This window comes from Sarcophilus harrisii, chromosome 2 (assembly GCF_902635505.1).
Source record: "Sarcophilus harrisii chromosome 2, mSarHar1.11, whole genome shotgun sequence".
Lineage (NCBI taxonomy): Eukaryota > Metazoa > Chordata > Mammalia > Dasyuromorphia > Dasyuridae > Sarcophilus > Sarcophilus harrisii.
In genome coordinates, this window is record NC_045427.1 from 330,112,626 (window position 1) to 330,129,611 (window position 16,986).

The window sequence follows — 16,986 nt, forward strand, 5'->3', positions numbered from 1 at the left end:
ATCCTTGGTCCCTAAGTAAGCTCTATAAATCCTAGAGGAATAGCTCATAGATCCCTGATTTGGGTGTATTTTCTTCTGGGATAGTTTAGTGTTTTGAACCTTCCTGAAAAGGACTTGAGGGATGAAAGGAGTGGTATTGTTGGGAAATGAACTGACTTTTAACAAGGTGAAACTTTCTGTATGACTGATAATTATTCATTTTCCTAGAAGAAAAAGGATCTCAGCCAATTTAGTGATAATCCTGAGGCCTTGGATGAAGGTGATGAAATATATATATATATATGGAGAAGAAGAGTAAAGAGTTACATATAACATTGAAGTTTCAAACCTAGAAATCCAAAAGAACAATAATGCCTTCTATAGAATTAGGAAAGTTTAGAAGAAGACATAACTTTTCAGGGGGAAAGGAAGGTAATAAGTTCTGTTTTATACATGTTCAGTTTGAGATGTTTCTGGGACTGTTAGAAACATCTAAATATAATCTAATAGACTAATTATGATGTGGGCCTGAAGCTAATATAAGAGACTGGGGCTTTATATAGAGATCTGTGAATTATTCACATAAAGTTGACCTTTATAAAGAAGGAGAATAAAAGAAAGCATTGTGCAAAAATTGTAGAATATCCACATATAAGGAGCATGATAAATACTTTGTATATACTTACCATAATTATAATAGCAGATATAAATATAGGATTGTAACATTTGTAAAGTGCTTTACATACATTATGTTGTCTAAAAACAACCCTGTAAGATAGGCATTAAAATTAGTTCCATTTTTCAGATGAGAACAATAGGTCCAAAGTCCTTATTGCCCTAATCCCTAGTTTTTTGTGTTTGAAGAAAGATCAAGTCACAGAAACCAACAATGCTATGAGCTAACCATTTTGCTCTCTTTTATCACAGGAACCAAGAAGGTAGGGTTCCAAACAACTGGTATTTCTCTGTCTATAGCAGCTAGGTAGCACACTGAAAAGAGAAATGGATAAAAATATCTGTACTTAGGAATTGGGAAGACATGAGTTCAAATCCTTCTTCAAAGACTTAATCTAACCTTAGACTCCCAGTAGCTCTATGATCCTATGCAAGTCACTTAACCTTTCATAACCCTAGATTCTTCATCTGTAAAATGGATATAATAATAATGCCTCTCTCCCAAAATTATTATAAAGATCAAATGACACAATATATTTAAACACTTTGTGAACCTTGGAGCATTATAAACATGCTAGTTATTGTTGTTATCATGATCATCATTACCACAACCACCATCATCATAATCACCATCAAAATCTAATCTTTTTAATTCTTATTACTCAGAGTGGTACCTTTTAACTATTAAACTCCTCTCCTAATCACGATAACTCAAAATGGCTTCTCATTACCAATTCCTACACTCTCTTCCCCATTCAATTCAGACTTCACTTTTTTTTTTCCTTTCAGGAGGTTTTTTAGAGTCCCTGCTCTATCATTACTAAATATCTCATTCAGCTCAACTCTTCCCTTCATGCTCTAATTTGTCACTATGCTAAGCACTGGGGTTACAAAAAAAATTCAAAAACAGGGTCCTTGCTCTCAAGGACTCACAAAATATGAATAACTATAAATATAAAATGTATACAGTGAGTATTGTTTCATACAGAAAGTAAGATGGAATTAACATCAGAAATCAAAAAGTTTAGCTCTAAAAGGGAATAACTTAAGCATTCAGTTGAGTATAGAAATATATTTAATCCTATAAAGAAGTAGGAGAAGAAAGAAGGAAAGAAAAGGGAAGGCCAGGATAGAAGCGAGGGCAGAAACATTAGAGGGAAAAAATGTAAGAGAAGGGGGAAAGAGTTGATAGAAGATAAGTTAGTGGATGGGGTTGAGTAAAAAACAAAAAAAACACATGACTAAGGACAGGATGGAAAGAGAATAAAAGTATATACAGGAGAGAAAGTAGGATGGAGGGAAATATAGAGCTGAAAATTATAGCTGTTAATGTGAATGGGATAAACTCTCCCATAAAACAGAAGCAAATAGAGAGTGGATTAAAAAACATAATCTATAATATGTAGATCAGTATATACTCTTCAATTTTAGTATTAGAGAGTAATTTATTTGAGATATTATATTCAATAAAGGGCCAGGGAAAGATAGACTAAAAACCAATTGGAAACTAAATAATCTTATTCTTGTTAATCTTAACTATTAAATAACCTTAATCTCAATCATTAAATAATCTTATTCTTGTAAATCTTAATCTTCTTGTTTGACAAGTGGGTTCAAACAACAAATCACAGAAACAATCAATAATTTCATTCAAAAAAAATGACAACAATGAGACAACATACCACAACTTATAGGATGCATCCAAAGCAGTTCTTAGATGAAATTTTATATCTCTAAATAGCTACATAAATAAAATTGATAAAGAGGAGATCAATGAATTAGGCATGCAATTTAAAAAAAGCTAGAAAAAAGAACAAATTAAAAAAACCCGATTAAATACCAAATTTGAAATTTTGAAACTCAAAGGAAAGATCAATAAAATAGAGACTAATAAAACTATTGAACTAATAAACAAGACTAAGAGTTGATTTATTAAAAAACTTAACAAAACAGATAATAAACCTTTAGTTAATTTGATCAGAAAAAGAAAAGGAAAAAACTAAATCACCAGCATCAAAAATGAAAGGGATGAATTCACCATCAATGAAAAAGAAATTAAAGCAATAATTAGGAGCTATTTTGCTATGGCAGCAAATCTGACAATCCAACCAAAATGGATGAATATTTAAAAAAATATAAATTGTCCAGGTTAACAGAAGAGGAAATAAAATATTTAAATAGTCCCATTTTAGAAGAAGAAATTGAACAGGTCATTAATGATACTTAAGAAAAAATCTCCACAGCCAGATGAATTCACAAGTAAATTCTACCAAAAATTTAAAGAACAATTAATTACAATATTATGTAAACTATTTGTAAAAATAGGTAAAGAAGCCAAATTCTTTCTATGACACAAATATGGCACTGATATGTAAACCAGGAAGGGCCAAAACAGAGAAAGAAAATTACAGACCAATATCCCTAATGAATATTGATGCAAAAATTTTAAATAAAATATTAGCAAAGAGATAAGAGCAACTTATCAGCAGGATAATACACTATGACCAAATGGGATTTATACCAGGAATGCAGGGCTGGTTCAATATCAGGAAAACTATATTGACCATATCAATAATAAAACCAACAGAAATCCTATGGTAATCTCAATTGATGCAGAAAAAGCTTTTGATAAAACATAACACCCATTCCTATTAAAAACACTAGAAGAGTATACAGATGAAGGAAGCTTTCTTTAAAATATAAGCAGTATTGTTGGTGGAGTTGTGAACGAATCCAACCATTTTGGAGAGTAGTTTGGAACTATGCTCAAAAAGTTATCAAACTGTGCATACCCTTTGATCCAGCAGTGTTACTACTGGGATTATATCCCAAAGAGATTATAAAGAAGGGAAAGGGACCTGTATGTGCACAAATGTTTGTGGCAGCCCTTTTTGTAGTGGCTAGAAATTGGAAACTGAATGGATGTCCATCAGTTGGAGAATGGCTGAATAAATTGTGGTATATGAATATTATGGAATATTACTGTTCTGTAAGAAATGACCAACAGGATGATTTCAGAAAGGCCTGGAGAGACTTACACGAACTGATGCTGAGTGAAATGAGCAGGACCAGGAGATCATTATATACTTCAACAACAATACTATATGATGACCAGTTCTGATGGATCTGGCCATCCTCAGCAACGAGATCAACCAAATCATTTCCAATGGAGCAGGAATGAAGTGAACCAGCTACGCCCAGAGAAAGAACTCTGGGAGATGACTAAAAACCATTACAATGAATTCCCAATCCCTGTATTTATGCCCACCTGCATTTTTGATTTCCTTCACAAGCTAATTGTACAATATTTCAGAGTCTGATTCTTTTTGTACAGCAAAATAACGTTTTGGTCATGTATACTTATTGTGTATCTAATTTATATTTTAATATATTTAACATCTACTGGTCATCCTGCCATTTAGGGGAGGGGGTTGGGGGGTAAGAGGTGAAAAATTGGAACAAGAGGTTTGGCAATTGTTAATGCTGTAAAGTTACCCATGCATATATCCTGTAAATAAAAGGCTATTAAATTTAAAAAAAAAGTAATATTACCCAGGAAAAAAAAATAATAAAATATAAGCAGTATCTATCTAAAACCAATAGGAAGCATTTGTCATGGAGAGAAGCTGAAGGCATTCCTAATAAGAGCAGAGGTGAAACAACGATACCCATTATCACCAGTACCATTCAGCTTTGTATCAGAAATGCTGGGTTTACCAATAACAAAAGAAAAAGAAATTAAAGGAATTAGAATAAGCAATGAGGAAATAAAACTATCACTCTTTGCAGATGATATGATGATATACTTAGAGGATCCTAGAAAATCATCCAAAAACCTATTGGAAACAATTCACAGTTTTAGCAAAGTTGCAGGATATAAAATAAACCCCCACAAACCATCAATATATATATATATATATATATATATATATATATACTGACAAAGCCCATCAGCAAGAGATAGAAAGAGAAAATCCATTTAAAATTACTGTAGACAAAATAAAATACTTGAGGGTCTATTTGCGAAATCAAACCCAAGAAGTTTATGAACACAATTACAAAACACTTCTCACAAATAAAATCAGATCCAAACAATTGGAAAAATATCAATTGTTCATGGCTAGGCCGAGTTAATATAATAAAAATGACAGTTGTGTCTAAATTGGTCTACTTGTTCAGTGCCATATCAAAGAAACCGCCAAAACATTATTTTATATAACTAGAAAAAATAATAACAAAATTCATCTGGAGAACAAAAGGTGAAGAGTATCAAGGGAATTAATGAAAAAAAATTCAAAGGATGTTGGTTTAGCAGTACCAAACCTAAAATTATATTATAAAGCAGCAATAGTCAAAACCACTTGGTATTGGCTAAGAAATAGAGTAATGGATTAGTGGAATAGATTAGATACACACAACACAATAATCAAGGCCTATAGCAGGGGTCCTCAAACTACAGCCCCGCGGGCCAGATGCAGCAGCTGAGGACGATTATCCCCCTCACCCAAGGCTATGAAGTTTCTTTATTTAAAAGCCCACAAAACAAAGTTTTTGTTTTTACTATCTATAGTCTGGCCCTCCAACAGTCTGAGGGACAGTGAACTGGCCCCCTATTTAAAAAGTTTGAGGATCTAATATTTAATAAATTTAATAAATCCCCAAACTCCAGCTTCTGGAATAAGAAATCACTATTTGACAAAAATTTCTGGGAAAATTGAAAATAATATGCCAGAAAATCAGCATAGATCTCACCACATAACAAAATAAAGTCAAAATGCTTACATGATTTTAGCATAAAGAATGATACCATAAACAAATTAGGAGAACAAAGGATAATTTATCTATCAGATCTTTGGAGAAGGAAGGAATTTATGACCAAAGAAGAACTGAGAAAATTTTGAAAGGCAAAATGGACAACTTTGATTACAATAAATTAAAAGTTTTTGCAAAAACAAAACCAATAGAAACAAGATTAAAAGAGAAGTACAAAACTGGGAAAAAATCTTTACAGACAGTATTTTTGATAAAGGTCTCATTTCTAAAATCTATAAAGAACTGTGTCAAATTTATGAGAATACAAGTCATTCCCTAACTGATAAATGGTCAAATGATAGGAACAGACAATTTTTAAATGAAGAAATTAAAACTATAGTCATGTTTTTAAAAATGCTCTAAATCACTATTGATTAGAAAAATGCAAATTTAAAAAACTCTTAGATACTACCTCACATGACTCAGATTGGTTCAGATGACAGGAAAAGATAATGATAAATGTTGGAGGGGATGGGGGAAAACTGGGACACTAATATATTGATGGTAAAGCTGTGAAATGATCCAACCATTCTGGAGAGTAATCTGGAACTTTGCCCAAAGGGCTATAAAATTGTGCATAGCCTTTGACACAGCAGTACCATTATTGGGTTTGTATCCCAAAGAAATCATAAAGGAGGGAAAAGGACCACATGTGAAAAAATGTTTGTAGCAATTCTTTTTGTGGTAGTGAAGAATTGAAAAAGAAGTGGATGACCATTAATTGGGGAAAAGCTGAACAAGCTGTAGTACATGAAGGTAATGGAATATTATGGTTATATAAAAAATGATGAATAAGTTGATTATAGAAAGGCCTGGAAAGATTTACATGAACTGATACTGAGAAAAATTGAGCAGAACCAGAAATACATTGCACACAATAACAACAAGAATGTGCTATGATCCAGCTATGAAAACCTTGGTTCTTAAGCGGTTCAGTGATCTAAAGCAATCCCAATAGACTTTAGACAGAAAAATGCCATCTGCATCTGGAAAACGATCTAAGGGGATTAAATGTAAATCAACACATGCTATATTCACTTCTTTTTTCTGTGTGTGTTTTTTTTTTTAATCTCTCCCGTGGCTTTTCCTTTTGCTCTGATTTTTCTCTCCCAACATGATTCATAAAACTGCATTAAAAATAAACTTACTATAATAAAAAAGGAACCAAAATGTAAAAAAAAATCTCAAAATTTCAATACCTACCCTAATTGCTTCACCAGCCAGATAAAAACAAGCAATACTAGCAATACATGGAATAAATTAAAGAGAAGTTCAAGAATGCAAAGAGAGACCTTTGTGCCAAAGTGATACTTAGTTACTACAAAAGTCACAAATAGAATTTACCTAGTACAGTATGGTCAATCTGTATCTATATTATATTACTATTTTATGCTTCATTGCTACTTAACAATAAATATTTATATTGATAATCTTTAATAAATGAATTTATTATATTAGTAATTATAATTATATATAATATTTTAATACATATAATAACAACATAAAAAAGAGCATTCCTTGCCTTTTAGGGCATTCAACAAAACCTCAGACCCTTTGAGAAACAGCACAACTTACATTTATTTAAACAAGTTCTTTTCCCTAGAGCCTATTGATACATTACCCCCCCCCCCCATACAATCCTAGGCATATAATGACTACAGGATTCTCTGATCATTCAAACAGTAGTTAGGGTACTTCCTTTCTTGCAAGCCATGCTTACATACTGAAACGATTTTTAATATCATCTTATTAAAGTATTTTTACTACCATCAATTTAGTTATGGAGATAACAATCATAGTATGCTTAAGTTTGTCTTGGGCTTTCTGTTAAACTATATAGACATATTAGAACTTATCACACTTTAGTACTATACCTTTCAATTTAACTGCCACATCAACATAGGATTGCAAAAATGCTAAGGACACTGCTTCCCCTGTACATGAAAAAAAAAAAAAAAAAATATATATATATATATATATATATGTATCTGTATATAAAATTATAGATATGGTATATGAAGTTATTTCACTATTTACAATGATATTGTTAAAGATTATTTATGTTTATTACATAAATCTTATCTTCACCAATGCATTTTTTTTTCTGAGACAATTGGGGTTAAGTGGCTTGTCTAGGGTCACACAGCTAGGAAGTGTTAAGTGTCTAAGACCAGATTTGAACTCAGGTCCTCTTGACTTCATGGCTGGTGCTCTAACCACTGCACCACCTAGCTGCCCCAATGCATTTTTAAAACATGTTAAACTGTTATTCAACCAAATTGTTAATTGTATGAATGTGTTTAAAAATTCTATTACTTTCTAGAAAATTCTAACAGTTAAGACAAATAAACAATGAGTATCTCAAATTGTCCTTTGTAATAGAAATAAAGATGAATTACTTTATTTCTCAAAATTTTAAGAGCCTACTTTTATCAAATCTACAAAGACTTGTCAACATAAATTATTTATTATATAGTATTCTCAAAAAATGTTAACAAAGTTATAAAAGTATTCCCTAAATTCCTTATATAATTAAATAAAAGTACTTTCAATATTAAAATTTGAAAAAATATGTATTTTGAATAGTATACTTACAATTAGTATAAAATAATATTATGCTGCTAGAAGTATTCATTATTATGCTGTTAAATGTTTCTTCAGTTAATTCTATTATCAGTTCCAAAGGTAAATTTCTTTTCCTGTCTCTATAAACTGTTCCAACCACTTGATCATCTTGAATATCTGTAACATTTTAAAAGAAATTAAATAGTATGTAAAATGAAAAACATCTAAAGTTAATCTTAAGAGCAAATATATAAAAGTTTAATAATATAAATTTGTAAATTCACATTAATCTAAGATAAAATGTGATAATTAAACACCTCTTCAAGGATCTAGATTTTCAATTTACATAAGTCTATCCACAACCCAGAAATTAAGATTAGTTTATTAATATGTGGAATCTAGCAATAGGGCTTTTTTTTTACATTAAACTATTTACAATGCTATTTTGTTGTTAATAAAGCTATATTAACCTACAATTAAATACTCAATCACCAAATGGACCTGTAATTTCATCAGCATAGTTGCTCTGTACAACAATGTTGATTCTAAATCTCTCATGCTTACCCATCTTATATAATTCTTGTCCAAGTCTTTCCATAAATTCATCAGAGGAAAAAGCCCTATGTGTTAGGGATTGTCTCTATTTCCTCCTGACATCACAAGAATATCAGTGAACATAGGGGGTCTTCTATCAGTTATCCCTTCCTTCCTTTCTTTTTTTTTTTTTTTTTTTTTTGCTGAGGCAGTTGGGGTTAAGTGACTTGCCCAGGGTCACACAGCCAGGAAGTATTTAGTGTCTGAGACTAGATATGAATTCAGGTCCTCCTGACTTCAGGGATGCTGCTCTATCTTTTGTTTTCTTAAGAAATGCAGCCTTTCCAGAAATTAGGCATTGACCCATACTTAACACCATACACCAAGATAAGGTCAAAATGGGTTCATGACCCATTTTGGGTCATTTCATGACCCATCTCATGACATGAGATGATAAATTAAACTGGAAGAGCATAGGATCGTTTACCTCTCAGACCTGTAGAAGAGGAAGGAATTTATGACCAAAGAAGAACTAGAGATCACTATTGACTACAAAATAGAAAATTTTGATTATATCAAATTGAAAAGTTTTTGTACAAACAAAACTAATGCAAGCAAGATTAGAAGGGAAACAATAAACTGGGAAAACATTTTTACAGTCAAAGATTCTGATAAAGGCCTTATTTCCAAAATATATAGAGAATTGACTCTAATTTATAAGAAATCAAGCCATTTTCCAATTGATAAATGGTCAAAGGATATGAACAGACAATTCTCAGATGAAGAAATTGAAACTATTTCTAGCCATGAAAAGATGCTCCAAGTGATTATTAATCAGAAAAATGCAAATTAAGACAACTCTGCGATACCACTACATACCTGTCAGACTGGTTAGAATGACAGGGAAAGATAATGTGGAATGTTGGAGGGGATATGGGAAAACAGGGACACTGATACATTGCTGGTGGAATTGTGAACACATCCAGCCATTCTGGAGAGCAATTTGGAACTATGCTCAAAAAGTTATCAAACTGTGCATACCCTTTGATCCAGCAGTGTTTCTACTGGGCTTATACCCCAAAGAAATACTAAAGAAGGGAAAGGGACCTGTATGTGCCAAAATGTTTGTGCCAACCCTGTTTGTAGTGGCTAGAAGCTGGAAAATGAATGGATGCCTCAATTGGAGAATGGTTGAGTAAACTGTGGTATCTGAATGTTATGGAATATTATTGTTCTGTAAGAAATGACCAGTAGGATGAATACAAAGAGGACTGGCAAGACTTACATGAACTGATGCTAAGTGAAATGAGCAGAACCAAGAGATCATTATATACCTCAACAATGATACTGTATTAGGATGTATTCTGATGGAAGTGAATTTCTTCGACAAAAAGATCTAACTCAGTTTCAATTGATCAAGGATGGACAGAAGCAGCTACACCCAAAGAAAGAATACTGGGAAATGAATGTAAACTGCCTGCATTTTTGTTTTTCTTCCCAGGTTATTTTTACCTTCTGAATCCAATTCTTCCTGTACAACAAGAGAACTGTTCGGTTCTGCACACATATATTGTATCTAGGATATACTGTGACATATTTAATTTGTATAGGACTGCTTGCCATCTGGGGGAGGGGGTGAAGGGAGGGAGGGGAAAAGTCAGAACAGAAGTGAGTACAAGGGATAATGTTGTAAAAAAAAAAATCACTAGGCATGGGCTCTGTAAATAAAAAGATATAATAAAAAAAAAAGAAATGCAGTCTTTCTTCCTTTTTGCTTATACATTTCTTTGATACTATCATATACACCATCTCTTCAATGTTTTTCTTGTAGCTTATTCATATCTACTATGGTGACTCTCCATTCCTTTTGGATGATCCTCAATTTCACTTTTTTGGAAATTGAAGTTCACATGCAACAAAACCAAAAGACAATTGGTATTAAAAAGATGGGCTTTTGTTTCAAGGAGAAATATGTTATCAAAAAAGAACTTTGCAGTTCCCAAAGGCTATCTGAATCACTGTTTTAATTTTGCTCAATTTTGGGCACAGCATCTTTATAATAAATTGACTTCACTATATAAGTCTATAGTCTGGACCATGGGCATACTACTAGAAAATGTAAAGGTACATTCCCTAAACTGGATGAAGTCTTATGGCATAATCCCAGTTCCATGTTGTCTCATTTAGTCCAACAAGGCAATGAGATAGAGCTAGAGAATTATAGTTGACAACCCAGAATAAGGTCGCTCTGCTTATGTGATATTCCCAAACCTCCCCCACAAAACATATAAGACCCCTGAAATTGACAACATATTTTTGCTGAGATTGAATGTAATTTTCCATCTGTGAAGACTTGATCCTTCTTTTCCAGGACACACCTGCAAAGTTCATGAGTGGCAAGACGAATTATGTCAAACCCAAGCTCTGTGACTGACAAATCTTGAAACTCTTATTCTTAAATTGATTTTGTATCCTTTATGTAAGTTATTAAGTAAAACTTTGTTTTCTTTTAAATCTACTTGTCTCAGTTGTTTCATTTCTCTCATATCTCAAATCATACCAGTTCAACCAAAATTAGAACAAAGTCAGAAATGAGGGGAGTGAGGAAAGATTTATATCAAGTTTTTTTCTGATAAAGGCCTCATTTCTCTCTGAAATAAAAAAAAAAGAGAGACATTCCTCAATTAATAAATGGTTAAAAGCTATGAACAGGGGGCAGCTAGGTGGTGCAATGGATAGAGCACTAACCCTGAAGTCAGGAGGACCTCAGTTCAAATGTGACCTCAGACACTTAACATTTCCTGGCTGTGTGTGACCCTGGGCAAGTCACTTAACCCCAATTTCCTGAGGGCGGGGGGGGGGGGGAAGCTATGGACAAGAAGTTTTCAGAAAAAAATCAAAACAATCATTAATCATGTAAAAAATGTTCTAAATCACTATTGACTAAAGAAATGCAAGTTAAAACAACTCTTGAGATACATTGTTATACCTATCTGATTAGCTAGTATGACAGAAAAGGAAAATGACAAAAACTGAAAGGGATATGGGGGGAAAAAAGGGTACACTAAAGTAGTACTGGTAAAGCACTGAACTACTCTAACCATTCTGGAAAATACTTTGGAACTATGCTCAAAGGATTACAAAACTATATTACACCCTTTGACCTAGCATACACAACTAGGTTTATATTCCAAAGAGATAAAAAAAAAAAAAAACCCGAAAAGAATCCATATGTATCAAAATATTTATAGCTCCTCTTTTTGTGGTGGCAAAGAATTAGAAACTGAGGGAATGTCATCATGGAGGAAATGACTGAACAAGTTGTATATGATTACAACAGAATAACTATTGTGCTAAGAAAAGAAAAACCTGGGAAGACTTACATGAATTTATGCAAAGTAAAGTAAGCAGAACCAGAAGAACATTATACAGTTATAGCAATATTTTAATAGTAATCAACTATGAAACAGTTATTCTATTCAATACCATCATCCAGTTCCTTAGAATTCATGATGAAAAATGCCATCCACTTCAAGGGAGAGAACTGATGAACTATGAATTAAGATTGAAGGGTGTTTTTTTCAATTTATTTTTCTTGTTTGGGTTTGTTTTTGCAACATGACTAATATTGAATTGTGTCTTATATGACTTCACATGTAAAATGGGTATTATATTTCTTGCCTTCTTAATGGATGGAGGAGAGGCTTGATTAAGGGAGAAATTTAGAACTAAAAAAAAAAAGTGAATGTAAGAAAATAATAGATTTTTTAAAATAAAAAAGAATGCTACATCAAATTTTTTCTATGATACAAATATGGTTGTGATAAATAAACCAAAGATAATCCACACAGAGAAAGAAAACTTTAGACCCTTATCATTGAATAACTATTGATGTAAATAGACAATTCTAGCAAAGGAGATTACCAAAATACACTGGATTTATACACATAGACATACATATGTATTTATAACACTGAATTTATAGACACTGTATTTATAACAGGAATGCTGGGCAGGTTCAATATTAAGAACATTATAAGCATTATTTATATCACTAACAACAACAATAAAAATCATATGATTATTTTAATAAATACAGAAAATGCTTTTAGCCAGGAGGATGGAATCAAGCAATGCTGAGTAGCTCTTCTAATGCACACCCCTAACAACTTTAAAAAACTTATTCAAAATGAATTCAAATTGAGGAAAACCACAAGAAGTCATAATGAGGCATTCTTCTAGCACTGGGTAGCTGTGGAAGACTAAAAAAGAGGTATCTGAACACTAGTCAAGAGTGCAATGTAGCAGAAGTAGCATTGGGTGATGGTGGAGGTAGATAGCAATAGTAAAGAGAAATGGAAGTAGTGGCACTAATACCAAGATGCTCTAAGAGGACTAAATAACTGGTTATTAAAAAAAGATTATACAGGACTTTTGGGTATACACAGTACCAGCAACACTGGGACTTGGATTGGGACCCATTTGGCAACTATTGTTCACTGCTCTGTTCTGAATCACAGATCCAGGGTGAAGAAGTGCTTGGGAGAAAACAGGGGTCCTAACTGGAGAAGGGCCAGAGTGCAGACTATATCAAAACAACTGTGGTGCTGATGCTGTAGCCCAAAGGGTTGAAAAAAATAACCAGGAAGAAGATATTTTGCTACAGACAATGAATTAAAATCAGTGTTGAACATATAACAAAACTGCATCGCATTCAAATTCTTGTAAGAAAAGTTAAATGAATTATGAGTATATATAGACATTAAAAGTCTACTAGTACCTCAATTTGCTCTTCTCAGAACTAGATAAACTAACCATAAAGTAAACAAGAAAGAAGGTACAAAGAGGAACAGAATTTTAGAAAAGTTAGATCTGCCAGATATCTGAAAAATACTGAATGGAAACAGAAAGTAGGACTTCATTTTCTTAGCTGCACAATGGCATCTTCATATAAACCGATCGTTTATTAGGGCACAAAAACCGTGCACACAAATGCAGAAAAGAAGAAATACTAAATGCATCCTTTTAATACCATAATGCAATAAAAATTATATTCAGTAAAGGACTTTTTTTTAAAAAAAAAGGTAATTTTTCTTTTCTTTTCTTTTCTTTTTTTTTTTTTTTTTTTTTTTAGGAAATTGGGGTTAAGTGATTTGCCCAGAGTCACACAGCTAGGATGTGTTAAATGTCTGAGGCATAGATTACATTAACTGGAAATAAATAATACAATTCTAAAGAATGAGAGGGTCAAAGAACAAATCATCAAAACAATGAAAAACTTCACTAAAAATATCAGCAATAAGATAACAAAACAAAATTTGTGAAATTTAGACAAAGTAGTAGTTAGGGAAAATTTTATATTTCTAAATTCTTATATCAATAAAATAGAGAAAGAGCAGAACAATGAACTGGGTGTACAACTAAATGAACTGGAAATGTCTAATTATCTAATTATATACCAAACTGAAAATGTCAAGAATCAAAGAAGAGATTAACAAAATTGCAAGAAAATCATTTAACGAATAAATAAAACTAGGAACTTGTTTTATGAAAAACAAAACAAAAAATTGGTTAATTTGATTAAAAAAAAGAAAACCAAATTATCAGTATTAAAAATGAAAAGAGTGAATATACCACCAATGAAGAGAAAATCAAAGCAATCATTTGGAGTCATTTTGTTCAATTATATGCCAATGAATCAGACAATTGAAGTGAAATGGACGAATATTTACAAAAATATAAACTGTCCAGATTATTAGAACAAATAGAATACTTACTAAACTCTTACTAAATATATATATATATATATATATATATATATATATATATATATATAGTGTGTGTGTGTGTGTGTGTGTGATGTTCTCTGGTTCGGTTTTCTTTAAAAACTAAATAAAAATGAGGAGAGCCTGCCACCAGGAGCCTGACCTTAGGTGGAAATGGAATTTCTCTCTCCTTCCTTCTGAAAGGTTAAGCTCCAGTTCTCTTAAACTCTGCCTCTCAATCTCTAAATCTACCTGGTTGAGGGTCCTAGCTAATATGCTCTACACTTAGTATAAACCAATCATTATATCACTAGGAAACCATTATTTGTTGGAAGATTAAATCAATCATTCTGAACCATGCTAAATTAGATAACCATTGTCTCATCAATTCCACTTAGTACCTTGTAAGGATCCTTGTTTCAAGTTCAGAGTTCTGGCCCATAACATATGTGTGTGTGTGTGTGTGTGTGTGTGTGTACCCACATCTATAAACTATTTATAAAAATAGGTTAAAAAAGGAATCTTACCAAATTCCTATTAAGACATGAATTAATACCTAAATAAGAAGGCAAAAGCAGAGAAGGAACACCAAAAAACAATTTTCCAAATGAACATTGATGTAAAACATTTAAATAAAATATTAGCAAAAGAGATTACAGCAATGTATTACAAAGATCATATACTATGACCAGGTGGGATTTATACTAGGAATGCAGGCCTTGTTTCACTAATTTAAAAAACTATCAAAATAAGCAACCACATCAATAATAAAACCATGACTGCTTTGATAGATGCTGAAAAAGTTTTTGAAAAAATACATCTATTCCATTGAAAACACCAATTAATATTTTGAGGAAAACAACATAGCTTCCTATGCTTTTGGTGTTTTCAATGGGATAGATGTTGTATTTTTGTACATAGTTTTTTAAACATAAGCTAGAAGTCTTCCTGACAGGTTCAGGGGTGAAGTAAGGATGTCCATTATCACCAATATTTTTCAATATTGTATGAAATATGACAATAACAATAAGAGAACAAAAAGAAATTAAAGGAATTAGAATAGGTAATGAAGAAATAAAAATATCATTCTCTGCAGATATGATAGTATACTTATAGGATCCTAGAGAATCAACTAAAGACAAGTTAAAATAACTAACAAGGATTCGATTATTTAGTTTCTAATTAATATATGCATTTAATATTTCTGCTTTTCTAAATTTGGTTGTAGTTTTTAATGCTCTGATATGTAGTCAATTTTTGTTAAAGTGCATTATTCAGCTGAGTAAATATATATTCCTTTCTATTTCCATTCAATTTTCTTCAAATTAGCATATTTTTTTAAATTACATTTTTCAATTAGCACACATCAATTTCTCCCATTCCCATGCAATTCCCACTGTAATCTCACTCTGCTCCCAACTGAGAACAAAAGGAAAAAAAAATCCCATTATACATATGCATAGGCAAAGAAAACATTAGCTATGCCCAACCAAAGAAGTCTTATTATGCATCGAATATATTGCTCTACCAGGAATTGGGTAATATTTCACCATTAGTAAGCTAGAGCTGAAATGAGTCATTATGCTGATAAAGTTGTCTAATTTGTTTAAAGTTGTTTGTCTTTACCATATTGTTGCTATTATATAAAATGACAGTTTACTTCAATGCATGAATAATATAAGTTTTCCCAAGTTTCTCTGAAATCATTCATTTTAATACCACGTATTTGCATAACATTTTGGAGATTATTCCCCAATTTCTGAGCACCCTCTCAGATTCCCATTATTTGCTAAATCAAAAGAACTAGAAATATCTTTATAGATCTTTAATTTGTTTTGCTTAGGACTCTCTTCTTCAATCTTGTCCCTAATTCTCCATTTTATCTTTTCTCTATTGAATGAATTTTATTTTGCCGTCTCAATTGCATTCTGACCATTTGGGATGAGTATGAGACTCAAGAGCCAAGAGCTTCCTCCTACCCTATTCCTCATTGGGTTATTTGCACACTCTCTATGAGGTTATTTTGCACATACTCCCTTTCTCTTCCCAGTGCATTACTCTTCCTTTCTTTCCATTGTTCTCTTACGATCAAGACATAACAGAACCACTTCTAGGACTCATCTCTAATTAGACTCTTTGTAACCTTTTATAATAATATTTAGAGAGACACATGTATTATTTCCAATATGGACCTAAAATCAGGAAGACCTGAGTTTACATCCAATCTGACATTTACAAGTTGCTTCACGTGGGGCAAGTCCTGTAATCCTCTTTGCCTAAGTTTCCTCATATATAAAATGAGTTGAAGAAGGAAATGGCAGATCATTCCAGTTCTTTGCCAAGAAAATTCCAATTAAGTTCACTAATAGTCAAGCACAACTGAAATGAATGAACAACAAAATCATTTCCCCCTTAGGATTCCATTTATCTCCTTAACCACTTTCTTGTTTATTTTATAAACAGATTTACCTAGCTCAAAAAGGACAACATTGAAGTACAGTTTTACTATTTCCTCCAATAACAAATTTAAAGTTTCCTTTTAAGAATTTAGATGCAATGCCATTTGGTGCATATATGTTTAGCATTGATATTACTTCATTATTTACAGTACCTTTTGGCAAGATATAGATTCCATGATTCTCACTTTTAGTTAGGT

The 16,986-nt window shown here is 32.0% G+C and overlaps 1 protein-coding gene across 3 annotated transcripts in view; it reads right to left on the reverse strand.

Annotated features, from left to right (window-relative positions):
* Window positions 1-16,986, reverse strand: part of TXNDC16 (thioredoxin domain containing 16) — a 123,768-nt gene that overhangs the window by 30,320 nt on the left and 76,462 nt on the right. For all 3 annotated transcript variants that reach the window (XM_031952834.1, XM_031952835.1, XM_031952833.1), the window contains exons 13-14: window positions 8,062-8,208; window positions 7,341-7,400 (exon numbers count right to left, since the gene is read on the reverse strand). In XM_031952834.1, coding sequence (XP_031808694.1) covers window positions 7,341-7,400; window positions 8,062-8,208 — 207 coding nt within the window. The remainder of the gene's footprint in view (window positions 1-7,340; window positions 7,401-8,061; window positions 8,209-16,986) is intronic.